The sequence below is a fragment of the Empidonax traillii genome, unplaced genomic scaffold (assembly GCF_003031625.1).
Source record: "Empidonax traillii isolate 1590-97213 ecotype Southwest subspecies unplaced genomic scaffold, ASM303162v1 scaffold238:size1398292, whole genome shotgun sequence".
In the NCBI taxonomy this organism is placed as follows: domain Eukaryota; kingdom Metazoa; phylum Chordata; class Aves; order Passeriformes; family Tyrannidae; genus Empidonax; species Empidonax traillii.
The window spans coordinates 281,591-307,009 of record NW_020955431.1 but is presented as its reverse complement, the minus strand read 5'-3'; the positions used below and the strand labels follow the sequence as shown (position 1 = coordinate 307,009).

The 25,419-nt window shown below is 40.9% G+C and overlaps 1 protein-coding gene across 7 annotated transcripts in view; it reads left to right on the top strand.

Moving 5' to 3' along the window:
• Positions 1-22,091, top strand: part of FBXL7 (F-box and leucine rich repeat protein 7) — a 298,878-nt gene extending 276,787 nt beyond the window's left edge. For all 7 annotated transcript variants that reach the window (XM_027888443.1, XM_027888441.1, XM_027888447.1 and 4 more), the window contains 2 exons: positions 13,897-14,508; positions 19,039-22,091. In XM_027888443.1, the coding sequence (XP_027744244.1) occupies positions 13,911-14,508; positions 19,039-19,775 (1,335 nt within the window). In that variant the 5' untranslated portion in view covers positions 13,897-13,910 and the 3' untranslated portion in view covers positions 19,776-22,091. The remainder of the gene's footprint in view (positions 1-13,896; positions 14,509-19,038) is intronic.
• The last annotated feature ends 3,328 nt before the right edge of the window (positions 22,092-25,419 follow it).

Genomic DNA, 25,419 nt, shown 5'->3' with positions numbered 1-25,419 from the left:
ACTGCTCCTTCTTAGATAGCTTTGCAAGCACCTTTCAAGTAACCTTTCCATTGCCTCTATCTACATACACTGGAGGTAATGCTACATATTAGCATATCCTTTTCGATCTTCATCTGCACAAGTCAAGATTGCTTAACCTTTCCACTCAGAGTTTGTGAATTAGTACATTTATTATGACATTTTCACAAGGGTTTGATTTACTCTAGTTAGGCATACTTTGTAGTTCTATGCAAGGCCTCAAAGAGGAGAGTCTTGTTAAGTTCCACTGACTTGGTAATTACAGAATAATCAAGTTTAGAAGGGACGTTTGGAGTTTATCCAGCCTTCATCTCAAAGCAAGGACAAATACAGCATGTTGCCTAGGACACTTTCTTCAAAGATGGAGACCCCCCACCTCTCTGGGCAACCTGATCCCATGCTTGACCACTCTCACCATTAAATATTTTGTTTAGATAGGAATTTCCAGTACTTCAGATTGAGCCTACATTCTCTTGTCCATTCACTGAGATGAACTTGGCTCCATCATCTTTATACCCTCCCTTCAGGTATTTATACACAATGGTGAGGTCTGCCTGACTCTTCTCCTCTCCAGGGTTACCAATCCCAACTCTCTCATTCTCTTCTCTTATGTCAGATGCTCTAAACTCTTGATCATTTCTGTGGCATTTCTCTCCAGTATGTCCATGTCTGCCTTGTACTGAGGAGGCCAGAACTGCACAGAATCTTTCAGCATTGAGCAGAGATAAAGCATCACCTCCCTCAACTTGCAGGCAGCATTCCTCCTAATGCAGCTTAGGGTGCTCTGTGCCTTCTTTACAGTGAGAGCATATTTCTGACTCAGGTTTAACTCAGTGTCCACGAGGACCTTCTCTGTCAAGCTGCTTTCCAGCTCATCAGCACCCAGGCTTTGCTGATACGGAGGGTTATTTCTTTCTGTGTACAGGACCTTTTTATTTTGCTTTGTTGAACTTCGTGATGTTCCTGTGAACCCATTTTTATCCAGCCTGTCGAGGTCCCTGTGAGTGACACCATGACCCTCTAGCGTATCAGCCATCCCTTCCAGTTCTCTGTCATCTACAAACTTGCTCAGGGTGCACTCTGTCCCATTATCCAGGTTATTAATGAAGAGGTTAAGTGATATTAGCCCCAGCACACCAGTGGTGATGGCTTCCAGCAGGACTTTGTGTCATTGATAACAATCCTTTGAGCCCAGCAGTTTAGTCTGCTTTTGATTCACCTACGTGTCCACTTATCTAATCTGTACTTCACCAGTTTGATGATAAGGAAGGTGTGGGAGACAATGTCTATGTAATAGCTTTAGAGGATTTTTTTTTTTTTTTTTAATACTAGATGACTATGTGCAGGTAAACCTGATATTATCTGTCACACATGATGAAGATACTACTGGAAGTTTTGAGATAGAATTCTGGCAAAAAGTGCACATCCCTTATAGAGTTCCAAAGCATTTCTACAGGTACCAAGAGCCAGTCCTGAGCCTTGGGGAATTCTCTTGACTGGGGGCAAAGAATAAGTATCCCTTAAGCCAGTTCTCACAAATGGCTGTGTTACCAGCTGATAATAATTGCCTGCTTGAGTTTTAACATGTAATGATGAGGGTGATCATCTCCATCACAGTTGAAATGGAGCTTGAGTTGGTGTACTGAAAAAAAAAACAAACTCCACAAGACTCCCATGATGGGAGAACAGATTTGAAGTTGCCTGGAACCTAGTGCAAAGTTCATATAGAAGATGCCTGTTTGAAAGTGGAACTTAAGCTTCATGTGCTCTTTGCTGGAGGTATGTTAGAGTTATCTCATAGAATCACAGAGTGGTTGAGGTAGGCAGGGACCTCTGGAGGCCATCTGGTCCAAACGTCCTGCTCAAGCAGGTCTGCCTAGAGCTGGTTGACTTTGACTACGTCCAGACGGCTTTTGTGTATCTCCAAGTATGGAGACTCCACAACTTATTTGGGACACCTGTACCACTGCCACTTTTCACAGCGAGAAGTGTTTCCTGATGGTGTTCAGGTGAAACCTCCTGTGTTTCAATTTGTTCCCATTGCCTCTGGTCCTGTTCCTGGGCACCACCGAACAAAGCCTATCTCCATCTCCTGTACACCTCTCATGAATGTTTGTGTGTGTATATATATATATATACATATATATACAAATATATATTCATGATAACACCCTGACAAGCTCCCTTTTCTCTTGGCCTTTCTGAAGAAAAGAGCCTTTCTCTTCATATTCCTCTTTCTTTGTCAAGATGCCAAATATATCTTGATTCCAAATGCTGCTTCTGCTGCTGTCCTGTCTTTAGGTCTACTCCCTAAGATATTGCCATAAGCTGATAATACAAAATCTGAGGATAAATGTAAAATTCCATATAGAGTTAGTGATAGTGTTTTACATAATTAGCTTAGGTTAACATGAAAAATAAGAGGCTGAAAGATTTAGGTAGTGCCATCGTTCTTGCTTTGAATAACTCAGTGATTGTGTAGATGTAATCATCATATTTTCTTTTTTTTTAATAATGATTTTAAGTTAATGAAATCAAAATGGCATCAAAACAGTGAATAATTTTGTTTATCACATTTCAGTAAATCGAAATCACAATGAATTGAAAGGGAATAATTACAGTCAGTTCATATTTTATGTGCAATAAGGCAATTATTTATCATGGCATTCAGTAGATTGGGAAGTTATTGAAGTTACCATAAATACAGAGTGCTGAATTCTTGATTTACTTGCATGTATGTACATCTGATACTCCTCAAATGTCGGAGTACCATATGCTGTTCCATATAAATAGCAATCTGCAATTTATACATCACAAGTCACAGACACATCAAGTGAGACCTCAGACGGCCAGGCTGGGTTTCAGAGGGTGGCTAATGCATTGCTTTTGCAGTTGTAAGTACCATCTGTTTTGACACAGTCTGGGACTGCTTCACACTGGTGGTCAGGAATCCATGTAACTTAGTGCACTTGGGCTTGAGCCAGTTTCATTTTTCTAGTAGGAGAAAGCTGCCAGTGGCCATGTCTCTTTCCCAGCTTAACTCCCAAATTTCCCATAAACAAAATTTTAATCCTTGTGGTTCTGAAAAAGCACTACGTGCTTGCTCAGTGTGTTGTTGTATGTATATTGTGTGTGTGTGTAACAAGAGGGGACTGCTGACTGTCACTCCAGGGCTCTCATAACGTGAAGTGTTTATTATGAAAAATCCTTGGTTTATGTATCTTTGTTGGAGAGATGTTGGATAAGTTAGATTGTGCTGGTGTCCTGGGTTTCTGCTTTGGAGGCCTATGTTTCTTTTCTTTCATCCCCTCCAGAGTGTTCCTATCGCCCAGGTCCCAAAGGCGATTCGCTAGGGAATTGGCTTTGGCCACCTCTTTACTGAATGCATTCTTTTGTCTATCTGTGTAGTGGGCTTGTAAGAATGTAAAACTATGGATTAAGTGAAGATTTCTACTATTTCTTCAAAAGCTCTGGAGACCAGCTTTGCTTTTCTAAGTTTGGCCATGTGTCAGAAGGGAGGAGGGATGCAACCCTAGAAATGAGGTATTTGCCCTCAAAACACAAGAATGCTTGCCAGGATGCTAGCAGGTGCTTTTGAAGGAATCTTATTCCTGGAAAGAAAAATAAATTTTGGAGACTGAAGTGTAAATGGATTTAAGCTGATTGGGAACAGGTGTTGCAGATTGGCCTTTAGTTATGCTTTGCACAGTTCTACCAATTTTCTGTCGTCCATGGGCATCTTACAGATGAAGGCAGGGCTCTTGTTGGAGAGACTCCCTTCTAGTCTGCAAAAGCATTAGTCTGTGAGTAAACACTTCTCCTTTGCAAAGTCAGGAAAACTGTTACTCCCTCATTGTAATTCTCCTATGAGATTGAAAAGAGCTCACTGAACACACCCTGGAGCATGGTATGAAGTGGTAGCTTATTAAGCAGTTTTTTTAGAAGAAGGTTTTATTCTCTTCTCTAATGGCAGCAATTTATTTTGTTTTGTTTTATTTTCACTCCCTTGCTGATAACTTAGATGATAGAGGGGTGTGTCTTCTGCTTTGACATCTGACTCATCAAGAGTGGGACATGGGGTGGGCACTTGCATGTATCTCACAGGACAATCCAGAAGGAGATGGGCTGAACCAAGTTGAGTTGGGATTGGCTTTACCTTTTCATTTGATTTTCTGTTTTGCTTTTTGTGGTTTGTTGGGGTTTTTTTAATCTAGAGGCCTCTTCTTGTGCTGTGTACAGCTCCATCCCATAATTTGGAGGTTTATCTCTTCCCAGATTATCAGCAAAGACTAGTTTTCCAAAGCCTCCATTCATTTTAGGAAGGGTATTTGGACTATTCTAAATTATATTAAATAACTAGAATATGGAGAGAAACTATTTGCAAGGGCTTGTAATGACAGGACAAGGGGGAATGGCTTCAGACTGAAAGAGTGGTTTTAGATTAGATATACATAAGAAATTCTTCTTCTTGAGGATGGTGAGGCACTAGAACAGGTTCTCCGGAGAAGTTATGGATTGCCCATCCCTGGAAGTGTTCAAGACCAGGTTGGATGGAACTCTGAGCAACCTGGTCTAGTGGAAGGTGTCTCTGCTCACAGCAGGGGCATTGGAATTAGATGATCTTTAAGGTCCCTTCCAACCCAGGCCATTCTGTGTTTCTGTGATCTAAACTTCAGTGTTAAGAGAGAAGCACAATTTTGTGGCTTTAAGTCTCATAACTGTTTCTTCTTCTGTTTAGCATTTGCTTACCATTTGTTTCTCCAATTTTGGAGGTCAAATCTTGGATCCCCTGTTAATTTAAAAGTCAGTAATTTCTGAAAGTTTCATGCTTTTAATATGCCAACAGTTGATTATGAAAAACAATGTTCTTTTACTTACTTATAGTGAATATGCTGGAAACAGTCATTCTTGGGGGAATTATTTGTCTGCTGTAGCATTTGCTACCAACTGGATGCAAGTCATCTTGATTACACAACAAAGTGATTATTTTGTCAGCTTTTCCCAGAGGCAAGCATTCCTCTGCTTTGTATATTATTATTTTCCGTTTAGAGTCACGCACATCTAGCAGAACTCCATTTCAGAGTTCTGAGGGTTCTCTTGGGTTTGATCCACGTGAACGGGAAATTTTGAAAATGCTTCCCTCCCATAAATTTATTCCAGTAACTTGTCTTGAAGTTCTATGATAATGTAAACTGGCACATCTTTTATTCCAAATTCTTCCATTTTTGCGAGGTGAAATAGCAAAACAGCTACATTTGATCAGAACAGCTAACTAGATTTCTGCATTTTGAAGTTGGGAGCCATTAGGCGTTTGTTCCAGTTTTCTATATAAATTGCAAAGATACATTTGCATCAACACAAGCCTAATGTCAGGCTGTCATTCAAAGACAGAGTAGGATCTGTTTGCTCCAGCTCAGTACCACTCTAAGTGACTGGTTCTGGCCATGTGTGTATACCTTCAGAGCCAGTATCAAGCAGCGTGCAGTTATCTTTGCTATGTTTATGTCAAATTGGTATTCAATGAAAAATAAAGAACAATGATTAAAAAAAGTGGAACACAGAAATGTAAGTATTGTCTAGTAAGGTGGAAAAGTGTTTTACCTGACAAAATTTTGACCTTGTAGCATGTTAGAGTAACTCAAAGGAAAGGCAGAATGTAATTGTAAGCCTGTTTCAGTGAACCAAGTAATTCTCTGGTTGAATTGGGAATGTTTTTTGTATTCAGCAGGATGGGGCTCCTGGGTAATTAAGACTTCTAAAAGCTTATCAAAAGAAGAAGGAAAGATGATGTCAAGCTCTTTAATATGTGGAAATTAAGCAAACTTGCTATCTTTTTTGTTGTCTTACTTAAGCATCTTGTAAATGTTTGTTGGTTTTTTGTTTGGTTTTTTTTTTTTTTTTTCATTTTTTTAGCCACATTTGGTTTGCACATTGCAGAGCAATGCATTATACTGCAGTGGATTCCCATAGGTGTGATAATCCTGAAAATGGGGAATGATGAAATGCAATGTGTCCAGTCCATTGATAATCCAGCCCTGAGAACCCAGCAGGGCACAGGGTGCCTCGAAAGTGGTATGGATTAGGTTGGGAGGTGGTAACTCTTGAATTGGAGGAGGTGGACAGGGGATTCTCCACTCACCAGTGGGTTCATCTACATTAGCATTTTGTTTCGAAGCTCACTTTTGAAATGCCTCTCCTGCTTACCCTGTTTTAATTACTACTGTGATGCATATGAACCCATTTACCCTCAGGCAAAACTAAAGCCAAAAAATATCTTCTGGCAGGACACCTAAAATACTAAAGGGAACTCCAACTGAGCATTCAGGTTTGGGGATTAAATTAAATATTGGCTACAAAAATAACACCCACTTCCCAGGCCTGGGGATGTTGGGTTTTCAGCAGTATTAGTTTTGCTCCACAGAGCTCCTCTTTCTGGGCTATACTCTTTGCTAATGTAAATAAAAACTAACTCAGCTGGAGGAGCTCCCTGGCATACCACTAGGAGCTGGGAGAGGATCTGACCTGAAGAGTTTAAGTAGAGCTTGTACTCAGGCATGTATGGAATTCATTTTGGGGTTACATATTTACTGAACATGGAAAAAATGCACCTTCCAATCTATCTCTATGTAATTTCCCAGAAATTATGCACTTTGAAACCCTTTTCTCAGAGCTGATGTGCTAGTATCATCAGTGGTACTGATGGCAAAATTAAGATGCCTTGACTTCTTAAACTAATGGTGAATGACTTTTTTATTTCTTTCCCCTTCAGTGTTTTTGTATTTTTAGCTCCATTCAAAAATATGAGGATTAAAATTAATTCTTGCCATGTGGCAGGGGACAAAGTCAGTAGGGGGGAAATTAGTTCCAGCTTTTGACAAATACATTGTAAGGAAGAATTATGTGCTTACTTCAGTTGCAGTGCTGTTTGACTTTGACCATCTAGTGTGAATATGCCAGGAATGCAAGATCAGGTCTCCAAATGTATTTGGAGGAGTTTATAGGCTAAAGAAGACTGGAGCTTGACATCACAGGGAAGTTACACCAGTATAATCCAAGATCTAAAATCTTAACACAGAAACTACTATGAAATGGCTTCAAATTTAGGTTAACATATCCCACAATGCCTCTAGTGTTATACAATAGGTACAGTTTCTTATTACTTTGTATAGAAGGTTTTTAAAAGCTATAAAAGGTTATTTTAAGTTCCTTCCAAGAGCATGTGGATGTGATTACTTCATAAGGTCCAAGGCTGCTCATTCTTACAGTGACAGGTTGAGCTTTGTCACAGATCTCTTCTCTCAAAAAGAAAGTTGCATGATCTAAAAGATATCACAGGATAAGAAGTTAGTTTTCGCCTTTGTCAAAGTGTTTTCGTTCCTTTGACTTCAGTTTTCAGTCTGATTTTCTTCATTGGCAAGAATAAATTGTCCGGTGAGGGGGAAGCAGTAGCTGTAACCTACCTTGGGTTTATTTAGGCTGTTGCATGTGTGTATTGGAAACAAGCTGGTGACATACACACTAAATGAAATCATCATAAGGTGGCCACTGAGGGGGAATAGCATGTTGTATAATTATCACTGTGAATGTTTGTCAGCTATGATGATGGTTCAAGAAGGGCCTTTTAGGAATAACAGAAAATTGTGAGTTGGAAGGGATCATCAAGAATCATCAAGGATCATCAAGTCCAGCTTTTAAGTGAATGGCCCATATGGGGATTAAACCTGCAACCTTGGTGTTATTAGGACCACCCTCCAATAAACTGAACTCATCTCATCATTCCTTACAGTATTCATTAACAGGTTGCTAGACTTCCCCCTTCTCTGTAGGAGCCATCTGTTTGTACTGAATTGAGACCCAAAAGTACCGACATATGGAGGAATGGGTTAAAATTCATGACACTGGAGCTGCAGTATATTTGGAAAACTGAAAATGAGCACAATTTGAGAAGATTGCTCAGTACTCAAAATACTCTTGAAAAAGCAGATTAAAGAAAGAGAAAACATAGCATTCTCTAAGGAGGCAGGTGTAGGGAAGATGAATGGATTCTATAAACATGGATGAAAAACATAAATGTCCAGGCAGCTAGCTGTATGTCACTTGGGAATTCAGGCAATACATGGAATCCATAGGGAATACATCAGCCTTCTGAGACTGTTGAAATCTGGAAAGTTGACAGTGTCGTTTCCATGAAATATAGGTGGGAAGGACTCGGCCGTGGCCACTGCTGATGAGGTTGGGTGGTGTGTGCTGCTCAGTTTGGAGCATTGTGCTTTAAGAGAAAAACACACAGATTGGAGAAAATTTAAAGGAAAAACTAAGAGAAACTGTGAATATTAGTAACAAGACTAGGAAGAAAGGCAAATGCATGTGATAAATCCTTACAGAAAGAATGGAGATGTCTCATTCTTCACGTTCTCTAGAAGAGGGGGCAAGAAACAGCTTCTTATATGAGCTAAATAAAAGGAAAACCTTAGAAACTTGATACAGTGGCAGTGCTGAACTAGGCACCTCAGTGAGCTGAGTAATAGCTGTCCCTGGCAGTTAAGAACAGGGCAGACATGCTCAGTGGAGATGGTTTAAGTGTACTTGGTGTTCTTGAAGAGAGATGAGAGAGCTCATCCAGCTTTATTTCTCATTCTATATATTCTTCACTGTAAAAGGATGCACAATTCTATAGGTATCCCCACTGGGCAACCCTTTCCTTCTGGCATGGTTGACCACTGCAGCCCAGCACAAGGTTGCACAGTGAGTTTTGTTCCAGCTGCCTCTTTGCTATCTCAGGCTGTCCAGTTCCTCCCAGCCTCTTGGGACGGGGAGGAACCGAGGTCAGTAGGGTAGCTTAGCCTGAGAAAAATGCCTGAGGATGTTTTTGGTGTGGATGATGCTTTTTATTTTTTTGTAGGTATCCCTTTTTCTAGAACTTTGTCTATGCTCACAGCCTTAGAAAGAAAATGGCTGTGTTGTAGCCTGCTGTGCTAGCTAACTCCTTTTCCTGCTCTCATCTAAGGGCACGCAGCCATATTTGAAATCTGTCTGTCAAATTCACAAGTCACTCCCTGAATCAGCCTGCATTGTTCCCTCTGTAGAAGCCTGTCAGCTGCTTCTATCCCCCTTTGCCCTGTTGGCTTTAGCTGCTACAACCATTAAGTTCCCCATTCCATTACTTTCCGCAGTCTCCGTAAGAGGAGTACTTCCTTGGCATGCATGAAGTTGATGGTATCACAGTAAAAATGTGAAATCTATACCCACTTTGCACTTAGTAAAGTATGTAATAGTTATGCAAGACTTACTGAAGAGATGCTAAGCAAGCCATGTTTTGGTACTCTGAGTAAATGCTTCTGGCACACATTACTTTGCATCTAATGTTTACAAAGATTACAATTGTTTTGTATTTTTCTCAGCTATACTGACTTTTCAGAGCTTGAACGCAGTTTGGTTTATTTCTTGCCTTAGTTTTGCTAAAAACCTCAGCGGTGCCAGCAGATCAACTCAAAGGATCCTTTTTAGTTTTCAGATAAGAATCTGAAGTTTCATTAATATTTATAAAAATTCTCATTTTAATTTTGTTAACTTGAAGAGCTCAATATAGGATTCACTTTAAAAAAGACTCACTTGCAGTACCATAGTGGAAGGTGGGGATAAATGGAGTCATACCTTAAGCATGGAAAATGGTTCAATCTTAAAAAGTCCATGCTGGAATCCAGACATCAGGTATCCTGTGTTAGTGTGCATTGCTGGAGTGATGAAAATACAACATTGTTTTCTCTCTCTGGTTCTGAAATCAGAGACTGCATGTTGTTGTCAATGCCAGAAGGAACAAAGACTAGGTCTGAATTTAAATATATATATTTAAAAGGTTTTTGTCCCCAGATGTATGTATTAATTAGGAAACAAACTGGGGAAAAAAAAAATCTTTGAAATAAACCAGATTCCTAACGGAGTAAGAAAACTCCTCTAGTGCATTTTCTCCCTCTGTGTCAGCTTTTATAGTTCTGTTTCTGGCACCCATATTTTGAGATTTCTTTAAAGATTGTTAAGAAATTTTGTCTTGCATCAAAAAACAACTTTCAGAGCCCAATCAAAGCTTTAATAAAAGGCATCTTGGACAGAACATTGGAGGCTAAGGAAACAAAAGAGGTTGTAGGGAGGGAAGTACAGGGCTGCTTTCTAATTTATTTTTGCTTTCTAAGATGACCAAAATGTAAAGCTGCATTTCAGTCTTGTAAACAGTTGTGTGTTTTCAGTAAGTTGAATGTTGTTATAGGGCATGTGTGTGTAAAAATGTGTACTGAGAACTGTAACCAGGAACTTCATTTGTGCTAGCAGTGTTGTGTTTATTAATGTTACACTGTCATTAAGTTGCTCTTTCTCAGACTGACCCAGCCTGTTAACTAGCAGTCAGTAAATGGTGAAGAACAAAATTTGAAGGAAACTCTCAGAGGTTCAGATAGTGCTATAGGAAGCCCCTCCCAAAAACACTTGAAAAGCCTGGAGAATGCATAGTAGACCAAGTGTTTTGCTGAAGATTTAAATGCTAGCAAAAAGCTTTCCAAGTTTTTCCTGGCAAAAAGGCTCCTGGACTCACCTGCTATTTTTTTCTTTTCCCCTTAGGGGTGTACAACGAACAGTAAGCAGGAATACATCTCTACCAAGTTCAGCTGAGCCACCAGCAAAATTCCTGTCTGAGAGCATATTGTATTACAGGCTCAACAGACCAGTAATGTGTTCTCAACTCTCTTATTTAAACACAGTGACAACACTACAGTCTTTTTCCAAAATACTTTGTGGTAGGGAGACAGGGTGCATATGTATGTATGTGTGTCTGTCTGGAAGCCCATGCCCTGAAGGTGGAGGGAGCAAGTTTCACATGATGCACCTTCAGGATTGAAGGTAAAAGAAATACAGGATGCACATCTGGAACTGCTATACTAATGAGAGAATTAAGACAGCACGGAGCAAGCATGGAGCATAACCATAAAACAAAAGGTCAGGCCTTTTTTAGCTCTAGGTCTAAGTTAAAAAACACATTTTAGTAATTCATTATGCACCCAGCAGGTCTAAGGTATTGATTATTCACAGTGCCCAGGAGTGATGAAGGAATGCCACTTCTGATCCAGGAGGAGTGGAGATTAGCCGTATTAGCTTGGTGTGTTGCTCACTGGGGAAGTGGGGAGAATCATGGAGTATTAAGTGCTTTTTTTATGCTTAGGTAGAAATGAAGACTAGGCAAAACTGTAAACCTGCACAAATTCTTAGGTGTTTTCAACAGTAACTGATTAAAAACGTATGTTTTCAAAATATTCTGGGTCTTACAGAAGGTAATCGCTGCCACAGTAGTAAAAATTGTTTATAGCAGATGTTAAAAATTTAAGCTTTTTGCTTTTGATTTTAGTTCTTTTTTGTGGAATAGAAACACATGTTTGTTCTGTGTTTTTATTTATACAATTTTGTCTTCCTTTTGTGCTTGTTTGTGTGAAAACAATCAAACAACAATCAACCAACCAAAGAGCCCAAAGCTAATGAAGAAGCAAAAAGAAAGGAGAGGAACTGACTATATCAAATATATGTAATAGCAGAAGATACATCCAGCACTTGAAAAAAAGTGCATGTTCTTTTATATTAGAAATGTTCTTGTCTTAAAACCTCAAGAAAAGAGCAAAAACTCCAAGTCTGCCCACATCTTCTGCACATTTAACTTCAGGCACTTTCATTGGTTTTGGTGGTAATGTGAGGGAGGTCAAACATACGATAAGCCCTTGTGAAAATTTATCTTGGGGACTGTTGCCTGACCGGTCTGTGGAGTCAGTGCTTGTCTGCAGGAACCTGGCTGCTGCTGGTGTTTTGGGTTTTTTCTCTCCAGCTGTAAATCTCATTTTTAAAATACCAGCATATACCAGACGCTTTCCAAATAACACTCCTCTATGCAATTATTTGCAATAGTTTCCAGGGGGGTATTAGGAGATCTCAGAGGGAGTAGAGTGTCTGCAAAATGCACTCTGCATGAAGATATGGTTCTTGCTCCTAAATACACAAATCTCTGTGTTAGGACCGTGTAGCCATAGCACAGACTCAGAAGCCTTGGAAAAAATGTTTTTTCCTGTCGCTTGCTGAAACAATGAGTTTCTAAGTAAAACAAGATGCAGAAGAGGAAGAGGGAAGGAGCTAGGTAGCATAGGCTTTTCCTCCATAGTGTGAGAAGATGATTTTGATCTCTCTGCAACTCATCTAGGTGATCTTGAGCAAGCTGCTAGACTTTGTGTCTTGGGTTCTTCAGCTAAATAGTTGTGTCTCTTTCCCCTGCAGACATGCTGAAAATGCAGGCCTGTGGTTGCTACTGTTGTAGGTAGTGAGATCAGAGCAGGCCTGTGCTGGACTAGGAAAAAGCTTGACGGAGAAGTTTATGTGTAATGCTCAAATTCATCTAAAATGGACTTAATTTAAAAACTCTGCCTAAACCCAGGTTTGGGCAGGTTTGTTGAATGCATTTCTGGGCTGTATGTTGCTTAGCCCTTATATGTACTGTCACAGTCGCAGAGCTGCAGAGTAGGTGTTACTTCAGGACATGCCTTTGTATACTTCCCTGAAATGCCTGAACGCTGACGTGAGAGAAGGAGATGTGATGCGGAGAAAAGCTTTGTGCTCTAAAACCACTGTTCTTACTCTATTAAGTGAAATTTGTTATTCTGCTGGTCACTAAATTATGGTTCCTGTATTCGTCTCTAGGTAGTGCTTTCCTTTATAAAGAGTTTTGTTGAGATCTGAGAGGTCAGAGATGGAGCGGGTGTGCTCAACAGCAGCATTTGTCCCATACACTGCTTGTATCTTGTGCAGTGTATTGCTAAAATAACTGAGTCTCTCAATGTATCACCCATGACATTTGCTCGACTATCAAAATGATATCCCAGTTGTCTTCTAGTCTTTTACTTGGTTTGCTTGAAGAACTAGAAGCAGGAGTGGACGTGACTAGTAGGCAGCAGTATCAGCACAAAGGGAAAACAGTTGAAATAATCTTACAGCAAAGGTAACCTTTCTTAGTAGCAGAGGATCTTGATTTTTGTGCCTGATATTTGACAGTAGAGTGAAATGAAGAAAGTAAATATGTAGCAAATTGTTCTGGGGACAGGAATTGGGTTGACTTCTTTTAGTGTGACAATTAGCCCTAGCAGTAAGTGTGTATAAATGTGCAGCAACAGCTGGCTGACAAGTTTCCAGACATGTTGTTTCTTTGTCAATTACTTTTCTGGGCTTGTTTTTTCCAACTGAAGTACATTCTAGTCCACTGGAAAGGAGTGCTTTCTGTGTGCACATGAAGAAGAATTAATCACTTGGGCTCTTGGTTAAACTGTTGAGTTCTAGTTTGCATGAACTTCTTTAATAACACAATGTGTATAGAGTTGTGCTTTTCTCATCTACCCAGGTGTGGTGAAGAAAGCAGCATTTGCCTTGTGAGCTCTTCTTTAGCCTCCTACTGAATGGCTGAAGGAGCTGAGAGGCAAAGGACCACAGTATTCTGCCCCTAAAAGCTCACAGCTGTGCAAAGGTTATGGGCAGTTACTCTCTGTTAAAAAAAAAGCCTGTGGTTCAGAAGTACTTATTTCTTGCAGTGTTTAGTTGAGAGCATAAAGAATTAAAATCCCTGGAGACTTCTATTGCTATCTCTTCTTCATTACAGCGCTCACAACTGCAGCCCTTGCTTTGTTCACATGGCTTTTGAAATACATGTTTCCTCACTCTTACTGGTAAAAATGGCTGCTTAATCCTCAACAAATGCTGAAGTCCGCCATACTCCATTAGTAAATGGGCTGGTGGGGTGTTGTGCTGTGCAGAAAGCTCTGCATCTGTCCACCACTTACTGAAACTATGTGTTCATTCTTCCAGATTCCGACCTGAGCATGCGGACACTCAGTACACCCAGTCCAGCATTAATATTTCCACCGAATACCACTGGTTTCCAAAATGGCAGAGGTTCATCCACATCTTCGTCCTCAGTCACTGGGGAGACTGTTGCCATGGTCCACTCACCACCTCCAACCCGTCTTACCCATCCTCTCATCCGGCTGGCATCCAAGCACCAGAAGGAACAGGCCAATATAGACCGGCTGCCTGACCACTCCATGATCCAGATATTCTCCTTCCTGCCCACCAACCAGCTGTGCCGCTGTGCCCGTGTGTGCCGCCGCTGGTACAACCTTGCCTGGGACCCGCGGCTTTGGAGGACTATTCGCCTGACTGGCGAGACAATCAACGTAGACAGGGCTCTTAAAGTGCTGACCCGGAGGCTTTGTCAGGATACTCCCAACGTATGTCTCATGTTGGAGACGGTAATTGTTAGTGGCTGCAGGCGGCTCACAGACAGAGGACTCTACACCATTGCCCAGTGCTGTCCAGAACTGAGGAGGCTGGAGGTGTCTGGGTGTTACAACATCTCCAATGAGGCAGTCTTTGATGTCGTGTCACTGTGCCCAAACCTGGAGCACCTTGATGTGTCAGGTAACATGAAACGTTTCAGTACAGATGCCTCTGGCTCTGAAAGCATCATGCTTCCCAAACCCTACAACTGCACATTTTCCCACATTTTCCCCTTCCCTGATGTCTTTCCAAGTAGTAATGCCTGTCTCCCAGCACAGTGCCTGTGAGACAGGCACCGCTAGAATCTCAGTGCCCATTTAGTGCCTCTGGAGTGACCAGGCCTCCTCCAAAGGAGGCGAAGTAGCAGAGATGGCCTGTTCAAATAGCACGAGCCCTTTTCATAGATTTTTGCGCAGAGCACCATGTTGCAGTCAGTGCTACATCATGTGGTGAAAGCTAGTTGCTTCAGCAAAATTTGTCTTTCACACACACACACACACATATGTATAATTATATGTAGGTTATATATTTGTAATGTATATATCTGTAATCTTATAAGTGAATGGAGGAGGAGCTCAGAATAAGTGCTAGGCTTTTTTTCTGGGTGTTAATATTTGTTGTCATCCCTAGCTAATCTTTGAGGTTCCCTTGTTTCCATTGCTATTTTAACAGGACTTAGATAGCTTGGACTTTTTTCTTTTTTTTTTTCTTTTCTTTTTTTTTTTTTTGAACTGCAGTTGTAGCTGTTTAGATCAGCAGAAAGGATTCAGACAATTTTCCTCAGACCTGCTCTGGGGAAACAAAATGTTTTTTCCCAAGGTCAACTGCACAGAATTTCCTCTCTGCAGATAGGTTGGCACTTAATGGAAAGGATGTAGTCAAGCAGAGAACTGAAGTAAATTTGCTGTTCAACATTTATTTTATGATCTTATTCGTTATCAGTCTAATGCCATTATTAATCATCCAGAACAGATTTGCCATTGCAGGGGTACCAGTGGCAATAAGTAGAATGAAGTGGGGGTAGAAAGCAATGCTACTGAGTCATTGGTACCCAGATAAACTGAATTTTCCAAGGCTACCTATCTGGTGTACACTGATTTGCTTTCTTTTCTCTACCTTTTTTTTTAATTTTATTTGTAAACTGCTTTATCCAGCTCTCTCACCTCATTCCTAGGATGGCAAAATGTCATGGAAGGCATCAAAACAAATAGCAGCAAATCAGAATTATTCACTTTTTGTGGTCAGTCTCTGAAACCACCAGGTGATAAGGAGTCTCTGTGGGACTCCACAGGAGTCCTGTCCCAGGGAGTCTGTTTGCAGTGACCTCAGATATGAATTACTTATTGTTGGTACATACTGACATTAGTTCTGGATTGCTAACCACACATTCAGGTTGAAGCATCTCCAACACCAGGAGAAAATGTACGTACCTGTGTGATTTAGATCTAAAGCTTTGAAGCTCACACTCTGAGTGCACCTAGGAGCTTGTAGGTGGCTGACAAGGCTTTGGTCCACAGCTTCTGTTGATAGATATGCTGTAGGTCAAAGGTGGCTTTTTCAAAAGCAGGGAAAAGGTAAAGATGATAACAGGTCTTGAAATAGGTTCTTTTGGGATTTATCTTCGTTTGTGGTTTTTCCAAGCCTGTTACTTTCAGACCTAGAAGACAGTGTCTATCCCTGAGAGCTCATCACTTTGGTACAAAGTGTGTAGGGGGCAAATAAAATACCTGTCTTTCTTGAATTTTGTCTTATTGATGGGATAGGAAAATAATTCTAATCTCACTTTTATCTAAGTTGTTCTTTCTATTTGGAGCATGTGAAGGAAAAATTCCTTGTTTTGAACACGCTCAGAAGTCAGGGTGTTTGGGTTCAGATATAGCTTTAGCTGCATGCACCTGCATATGAATTGAGGATAGTTGATCTCTGGGCTCTTGTTTTTGAGTCCACTTTTTTCATTAAAGTGTGTAGTTTTGGAGGATGCTTCGGAAGCAGGATTGTTTTCCCCTCCTTCTGTCTGTAGTTGTGAGGACAAGGCTTGCACCTACATTCTCAAGCAATTCTGAGGACTGAAGCGGTTCACCAGTTTGGTTCCATACTGAACAAGAGAAGTAGGGTACATGTGCTGGGGGGACTCTAGTTCCTAGTTAATTAAATCCCAGTTAACACTTAGATCTAGCTGAATCCCTTTCCCCCTTGGATGGCTACTTGGCAGCAAAAATGCACCAAAATCTTTACTGTTAAAACCAGATGTTCATATTAACTTTAAGAGCTTTACACAATGTAAGTTCTGTCACTCTCAGCAGTCACTTTGTGGGCAGGTCTGAGATATCTCTAGAAGTTGGTTGAGCTTGACTGCAAGTTATTATCTAACACACTAGCCAACATTTTTTTCACTCTGTTTGGAAGTTCCTTCTCCCTTTTAAAAATCAGTTATACTTACTTTATGGAAAATCCTGTTACAAGAGCTTTGTTTTTACATTTTGTATTATTTAGGACAGAAAAATTGTGGCAGACCCAGGAACCTGTCATTTTACCTAAAAATCAGGCAGTTCTATATCAGCGTGGACTCTTTTTCTGGTGAAACCATTTTGAATATCCTTTCCATTGAATATTTTACAGTGTAGCCAGAGTAACTAGACAAGGCAATGCTGAGCTTTTCAAAACAGTGATCACACTGTGATGTATGTGACTCCAGCCCTGCTGTGAGACTTCTGACCCATTCACTTTCTAATTACGGTCATTAAAGCTTCTTGGATTCTCAGTAGACAGAATGTTCTCCTTGGCCTCGTGGACCCATCATTCTCACTTAGCCAAATTTTAAATTTGCATTCTGGTCAGAATATAAAATATCCAGACTGACTCCTTAATCCAGCAACCTCCTTGGCCAAATGCAATAGCAACAACTACATCAGGTTCAGCAGAGCCCTGCCTATGTGCCAGCTTATTTTGCGGAAAAGGCTCAAGGATGGGGACTCCTGTAGTGTATTTTGTATCACCTGCTCCAAAGAATATATAGGGGTGAAGTTTTCACACCATTAATATTGTAGTGCTTCCCTTTAGAAAAATCACTTTACTTTACTGAGCGTGTATGCAGTACTTATCTGAGGACAAAAGTATTTCCAGAGACTGCACCATAGCATTCAGTTTTAAGGCGTTCGTTGAACAGTGTTTTGTTTCAAAGTTTTGCTTCTTCATGACCTGTGGACAGTTTACCCATTTGATTGTGTGAGGCCTAAGGTAAAATTTACCTCTATTCAACTAAATTTTAAGCCTAAATTAAAGGTCCAGCACAAATTCAAATGATGAATGTAGAAATCTAATTGCAGGTGGCAAACCGTTTCAAGTTCATATCCCATGCTTCTCACAGCATTTTTATGAGTCGGCAGGGTTATTTCAAGGGATTTTTTTTTCCCTTTTTAAGAACTGAAGCATATTCACTAAGCCTCTGAATGAGAACCTGTTGGTGTAGGTTTGGGTCGTTTAAGTTTTTGAGGTGGTCTTCATCCTTCTACAGGATTTGTGCAGGATTTCTGATACGTGGAATTCTAAGGTCATTGATTTTTATGCATCACTTCAAACTGGTTGGCCAGTGTTTCAGCAATACAGAAAAGGGTTTTTTTTCTCTACCTGAGAGCACCTCTTTAGGCATAACTGACAGAATTTGTCTGAGTAGACATTTATGGCTAAAACTGTTGGGCCTTCGTCAGTAATGGTAGAACCTCCCTCATTTCTTGCAGCTGTTCTTAGCTATGATAATGCAGTGTGCCCAGCTGAACTTGGCACAGCTAAAAATTTCCCTCAGGAGCCTGAGACTGCCAGTTTGCATTGCAGCAGAAACCGCACTTTCCAAAAAAAGCTTTTACTCAGCACCATGTATGGAGCGGAGGTTAGAAATGGGGAAAGTCTGTGAGCGTGTTTTTCCCTTTCGTCTAGCTCTTTGGCTTTCCTTCCAAGGTCTGGTGTTTCTCCTCTAGTCTAGTTACCTCCATGGCCAGACTTTCTCACTTGACACAGTCCTTTTCTGCATCTGTCCATATCCTCCCATGACCTTACCAGTGTTGGCTCCTGCCTAACGTCCCCGTTCTCCTTAGGTTATCTGAATCTCCACCCTTCTGCAAGCACACAGTCCTGCCATAGTTTTGCATCCTTCCCATGTTGCAGGGCTGGATTCACATCTGTTCTCCAAATGCTTCTGGGAGGGTGGGCGAGGTTGTCTTTTTTATAATGAGGTTGAATGGTGAAAGAGCCTCAGATGTTGTTTGCAAACTCAGCCAGTCAGCGATGAGACTGATCAAAAAACTGCATTGATTGTCACGTAGTATCATTTTCTCTAATTGTCACTGGGTCTGTATTGCAGTAACACATCACAGACTGTCTGTAGATAAACATAGGAGCACAACTTTACATTTGGGATGTGGACAAAATCAGTCCTTTTCTTTCCCAGTGCTCAAAATCTCAAAGTAACTCACTGACTCCAGTGGAGTTTATTCTTTCTTGTGGTGTGGGGACTCATCACAGCAAATCCGGACTAGTCAGTCAGGATGATTCTGCTCTTGGAGCATGAAGGTACCTTCATCACAATCCAGCACGCCATTTCACACCCAACTTTCTGGCCTCGCCGCATGATTTGTTTTTACTGCTCACTTAAACTCCCTGTGTTTTTCCACTTAGGCTGCTCCAAAGTAACATGCATCAGTTTGACACGCGAAGCCTCCATCAAGCTGTCTCCCTTACATGGGAAACAAATCTCCATTCGCTACTTGGACATGACAGACTGCTTCGTCCTGGAGGACGAAGGACTGCACACCATTGCCGCCCACTGCACTCAGCTGACCCATCTGTACCTGCGCCGCTGCGTCCGCATCACCGACGAGGGTCTCCGCTACCTGATGATTTACTGCACGTCCATTAAGGAACTGAGCGTGAGCGACTGTCGCTTTGTCAGTGACTTCGGCATGCGGGAGATTGCCAAGCTGGAGTCACGTCTCCGATACCTTAGCATCGCTCACTGCGGCCGGATCACGGACGTGGGCATCCGCTACATCGCCAAGTACTGCAGCAAGCTGCGCTACCTCAACGCGCGGGGCTGCGAGGGCATCACGGACCACGGCGTGGAGTACCTCGCCAAAAATTGCACAAAACTCAAATCGCTAGATATTGGCAAGTGCCCTCTGGTCTCAGACACCGGCCTGGAGTTTCTAGCCCTCAACTGCTTCAACCTGAAGCGCCTGAGCCTGAAATCTTGTGAGAGCATCACTGGGCAGGGCCTGCAGATTGTAGCTGCCAACTGTTTTGACCTGCAGATGTTGAATGTGCAGGACTGCGATGTCTCTGTCGATGCTCTGCGATTTGTTAAACGACACTGCAAGCGCTGTATTATAGAGCACACCAACCCTGCTTTCTTCTGAAAGGACACCCCACACCTGTCATTACAATGCAGTATTAAAAACACTGATGTATAAACACATACTCCCATATTCAGTAATGCTGTCTTTTCTGTCGCTCTCGGGAGTCAGCTTTTCTTGTACGTTGTGGGTGAGGGGGGTTTCTAGAGGACTATTTTGTTTGCTCTTTGTATGATCACTTTTTAAGGTGCTGTGGGTCTCTGTGGAGAGGTAGCCTTAATGCAAAAGCAATGAGTGCTCAGCATCCCCACTGGAGTGCCGTTTCCATAAGAGCCATGATCTTGTCCCAGGCTACAGTAGCTGCCTCCAAAGGAAATAGCACATAATCCCTCCTTTGGAAATGCTGCTAAGCTGTGTCAAATACATCTGAATTCCAGCTGTTCTCGTGAAGCTGACTATGCAATATGTGTTTCTGTTCCCCATTTTTTTCCAATACAGCTGATAACAGCTCTTCTCTCCAAGTAGTTTCCTTTTGGTAGTCATCCGTTGTAATCTCTCAGGAAATACTAGGTAATGTTCTTAAACATACTCAACTGAGGCAGAATAAGACCTGCTGGCCATTGCTGAGCACTTCTACTGAGTGAATCTGGAGATTGTGCCCATGCATGGATTCTCTTGGAAAGTCACTTGTGCATCATCGCTACTTGCCTTAATTTCTAAATTTGCCCTCTCCTGCACATATAGTACAACCCCCTGGTAGTAGATAGGGATTTCTGGCTCTGATAAGCAATGACGTATTCACCTGAGTGAAGGAGAACAAGTGGGATGTTAGTGGCCTGGCAAAAGGAAAAGCCAGCAAACCAGACTGAGAAGCTGCTGTAATTCTGAGATAGTACTGTAGGACTGGGGCGAGTCTGAGGCATTGTGGAGCAGCTTGCTCAGGGCAGTCCCAATCACTGTGCTGTGTGGTTGTCACAGAAAGTCTATCTTTGTTCCTTCACTCTATCTTTTCAGCAGCTGTGGCGCCACTACAGTTGATGCTCCCTGAGCAAACCAGGCACGTGCATTAAGGCAAAGTCAGTATGTGCCTTATTACACTTAAAACCCCAAACTTTTTCTGTGGCCTTCCAGTTCAGAGGATAGATGGCTGATCTCAAAACTTCTAAGACATTAGCCTAATGTTAAATAACACCCCTGGGGACAGAGGGCTTCCATTATTCAGATTAGATTTAGATTTTTTGAAACTGTCTGTGTGTGTTCCCTTAGGCTGGAAGTACAGTTGCAGTTCAACAAATAATTAAACACCAGCATTGCCCTGTGACCGTGGGAGCTCCTTGTACTCTCGTGGTTGCTCTTGCTCTTGCATGAGCAGGAGTGTTTTGAAGGTCCCCCAATCTTGTTGCCTCCTTCCCCAGAGTGTGTGGTTGATTCATGGTTACTTTCTTCACAGTTTTCTGGCAGCTGTTTCTCTGCATTTTCACGTGTAATGCTCGGATCTGAAAGCCAGACACGTGAGGGGTGATGATATTTTCAGGCAGGCCCCCTGTGCCTGACTGACAGGTGAATTCATACATTCAGCTCCAATGCTGTGTCTCATAAGAAGGGAAGCACTGTGTCTGGTTTTCATAAGCAGTAGTTCCATCAACTCCAGACAACACTAATAAAATCATTGGTATGAAGTGAAAATCAATATGCTCGAGAAAAATACATAACCACCGAGGAAATACTTATAGCAATGCTCTCTCAAATTGCAAAAAAAAAAAAAAAGCAATGGTTTGAACATGTCCCTGCAGAGGGAACTTATCCTACTGCTGCAAAAATTCCTGTAACTTATGTATATTCCTCCAATTTTGAGTTTCTTAATATGGAGGATATCATCAGCTCCGAATTATAAATCAAATTGTACTAAAGCAAAGAGGGACAGGGAAAATGAATTTGTCATTGCTACTGTTACTGGTCAGTGACTAACAGGGGGCGATACCATCCCTTGGACAGTTAATTTTGCTTTGGTTTTCCTCTCCATATTTTTAAAATAAGAGATTCTTTTCCAGCAAGTAATACAGTATATTTTGTTTGAGCCAGCTATACTCTTTGTTTATCCTTTATCTAAAAATGGCCTCGAGGAATTTAAATATTGAGCCCATTCCTGAGGATGGTGGGATTTTGAGCCATTTGCACTCATGAAATATAAGGCCTCACTAGTAACATTTAATTGTTTATTAAAAAAAAAAAAAGAGGCTACTTTTTCTGACTATGTTAAATTGAGTGAATAGTGCTACATGGTTTTTGAAGTTTCTAATGTTTAAATTGGCCTGTACTGTACAAATCTCACTATAAAGCCTTAATTTGCTACCAAGAAATAAAGCAGTATATTGGTAACTGATGAGCATGCATCGTCATTTGCACTAATTTAATAACTGCTACTAAAAAGAAAATACTAAATAATTGTAAAACTTTCCTTGAGAGGTAGATGGGTGAATGAGCACATCAGCCCAACAGGGAGGCTGATGACTATATTAGAAAGGGAAAAAAAATTGTTATAGATTATGACCTTGCTTATCTCTCTCTTTAAAATTTGATTTTCATCATGTGGTTCTTCTTGACCCTGAAACATAATCAGAAACTGCAAGTGTAACTAAAAACAAAAACAGTATATAAAAAGCACATGTACGAAAATTTCAGGATAGCCTCTGCGTTGGTTTAAAGGCAAGTTAACATATTTGATGTGAAAAGTGAAAGGGAATGAGTGATGGATAGAGCACTTCCTGGTACAGTGTTGCCTTTTGAATGCTCTAAAAAACCTACTCTGGGGGGCACTGGTGGAAAATGAATAAAGGTAATTTTTCTTAGCCAAACTTTAAGTGCATAGTCTTACATGGTCTGAATTGGCACTCTGAGGCTGCTACTTATTTCACGAAAATTTGAATTTAACTCATTGATGCAGCTTGCCTATTTTGACTTTTAACCTTTTTCCTATTTCTGCTTGCGAAATGAGAGGACCAGAAAAGAAACTGAAGTAGTGTATGTGGAGCTGGGTTTGCTGGAAGGGTTGCAACACGTGACTGATGGGTCTTCTAGTTTAGGGTTGGCAAAGACCATAAATTTCCTGAACGAAAACAGAGGTGATTCTTGAACCATAAAATTTGGCCATAGGCACTGAGGCTTCTTCTGCTTTGCAATAGCATATTGTGATCTCATCAAAGAAAAGCAACAATGAATCACATCAGTCAGGCTGGCATGTTGTTTGTGTCTTTGGAATAATTTGTGTCCTGTAGAGAGAGGTATCCTAGAAAAGACACATCGAAACTACCATGATTATAGCCAAAGTTCTTGATCTGAGTATTCATCCTTACCTTGACTTTTTTAAAAGTGGAACTGTATTTACCCTGTTAGCAGCATGAGATTGATGTGAAGTGCAACACTTTTGCCTCTTTGAGCTATACTCATATGGCTTCTTACAAAATGCAAAACAGCTTCTGTTGGATGTCTTGGACTCAGAACCATGGTCCAGACAGAAACCTTCAGTAGTGGCTTATGTGGTTTCTCAAAACTTCTGGACTTTGAACTGAAAAATTAAAAAGCTAGTAAAATACCTAATTTTAGCCCTAGGCTTGAAGCAGGTCCAAGCTTTTATTAAAAAGAAACACAGTGATCATTTGGACTGCAGGCTGGCTGCCCCTCAGCTGCCAGTGTTAGTTTAGAGGGGAAAAGTTCTCTGACGGAGTTGGTGCATGGCTCCTCTTCCCCCAGCATTCCCCAGGAAAGTAACCTGCCCTCAGTTTTTTATAATTTGGTCAGTTTAGCTATTCATGCTGAAACTTCCCATGCTGGGCTTTGAAAATGTTAGTTGAAATGGTTCATCTGGTTCTGTAAATAAAGCTGGAGGAAATGTCATTTTGCTCATGTTAAACTCCAGGTGACCTTTCCTTTGAAAACAGTCCATTGCTCTTCATCTCCTCCAAGGCCTTCAGAGTGAAAGTGTGAGCCTTGCCAGGAGGTCAGCTTTGGAACAAGGATGTGTCTTTCTGATCTCCCAGTAAATTTCACCCAAATTTAGCTACATTTCATGTTTTTGAACATCTCCAACTCTGTGACGAAGGACAAAAGGGCATGCTCTGGTCTTCTGGAGCTTTTAGTCTCGAAAGGCTGAGATTTGGCAAAGATAAAAGCTGTTTATCATTCTGGCAGTGTGAAGGAGGAAATGACCTGAATTATACGGAAGCTGCCTGGAAAGTCAGGGCAGGGTTGAAAGATGGAGTTTTGAGAACTGGAAAACAAAAGATGAAGGAGATTTCCTGGGCAAGTCAGACTCGGACTGAGATGATAAAAGATTGAATGATTTTCAGCAAAGACACTTTGGTTACAAGAGATGGATTTATATGACATGTTGAGCAAGGAGAGTTGGTCCAGAGGAAGTGTAAATATTGAAGAATGAAGTTTGGAGTAGGAAGAGAAACATGAAGAAAATTAACTGAACATCATGTAAATACAGTATACTTCCTTGGCACAGTCTCTGAGAGAGGCTGAGAAATTGTTTCAGTGAGAGTGCCTCAACTTTGACGTAACCTTCCAAAAATGAAATAGTAATTTTGCATCTAATACATCCAATATCTACCTTTTATATATATATATATGTATTTTGAGAAGCCAGGAAATCTTCACGGGCAGAACTTCTGCCTTTACCACCAAATGTATGTGGAGGTCGGAGAGATTGTCAGCCTCAGTATCTTGTTCCAGCCTTTACACCTTTGTGTGAGGTAGCCTACTGAGAAGAACAAGGTGAGACAGGTTTGAAACACTGATTCTTCTTTGACATTGTATTTCAGCAACACCAGCTGCTTGGCTTTGTTAATGTGCAGGCATCAATGTGGTGCCGAATTCATGCCATTTTGATGACTGTTAAAGGGCTTAATAATCGTAGGTTTAAGTTACTGCCAGGCAGTAGACATCAGAATTCAGACTTAGCTTAACAAAAATACATTTTACTAAACAGCATTACTGTATGCTATTAAACAGATTAAATCAGTTTTCTCTGTAAAATAGCCGAGGGACGTTTATTTTCATGCACCCCTGCTGTACAGATTCAGAGCAGGTTTTTCCTTTGTTTTTGCTTCTGTGAAAACTGGATAAAAACATCAGGTCATTTTTCCCTTGTCCTCTGGATGATCATAGAGGCGTGACTGAGATTTAAAGAGTTCATAGAAATCTTTTCCAAGTAGGCTCTGTTAATACAAATTTGAAAAATATTATGAGTGCAACAAGCCAGTTGGCCACAGATACATCAAATTAAGACAATATAAAAGTTACTAAACAGGCACCAGAGAAAGAACCAGAGGGACCAGAAGGAGGGATCTTTTAAAACAAATACTACCCCCCCCCCCCAAGCTTTTATAAATGACCCTGATACTTTTAATGCAGAACAGAAAGCTGTTCTTTCTAGCACTAAAGCTACTGTGTTCTTTGGGTTAGAATAGATTAGTTTTTCTTTGTTTTTTAAAGAAACATTGCATGCTGTAGCCTCAAGCTCACATAAATGGTAGGGATGGAAAAAGTCATCTTATAAAGGGAAGAGAGAATGCAGAGAGGGACTTGTGCCAAAAGGAATGAATATTTTTAACAGTTTCGTGTTGCATTGTCTGTCTTTGATGGCTCTTAAAATATTTTTTAAATCAAGTATATGGCCATTCTTGAGAAGTTTCTGTTACTT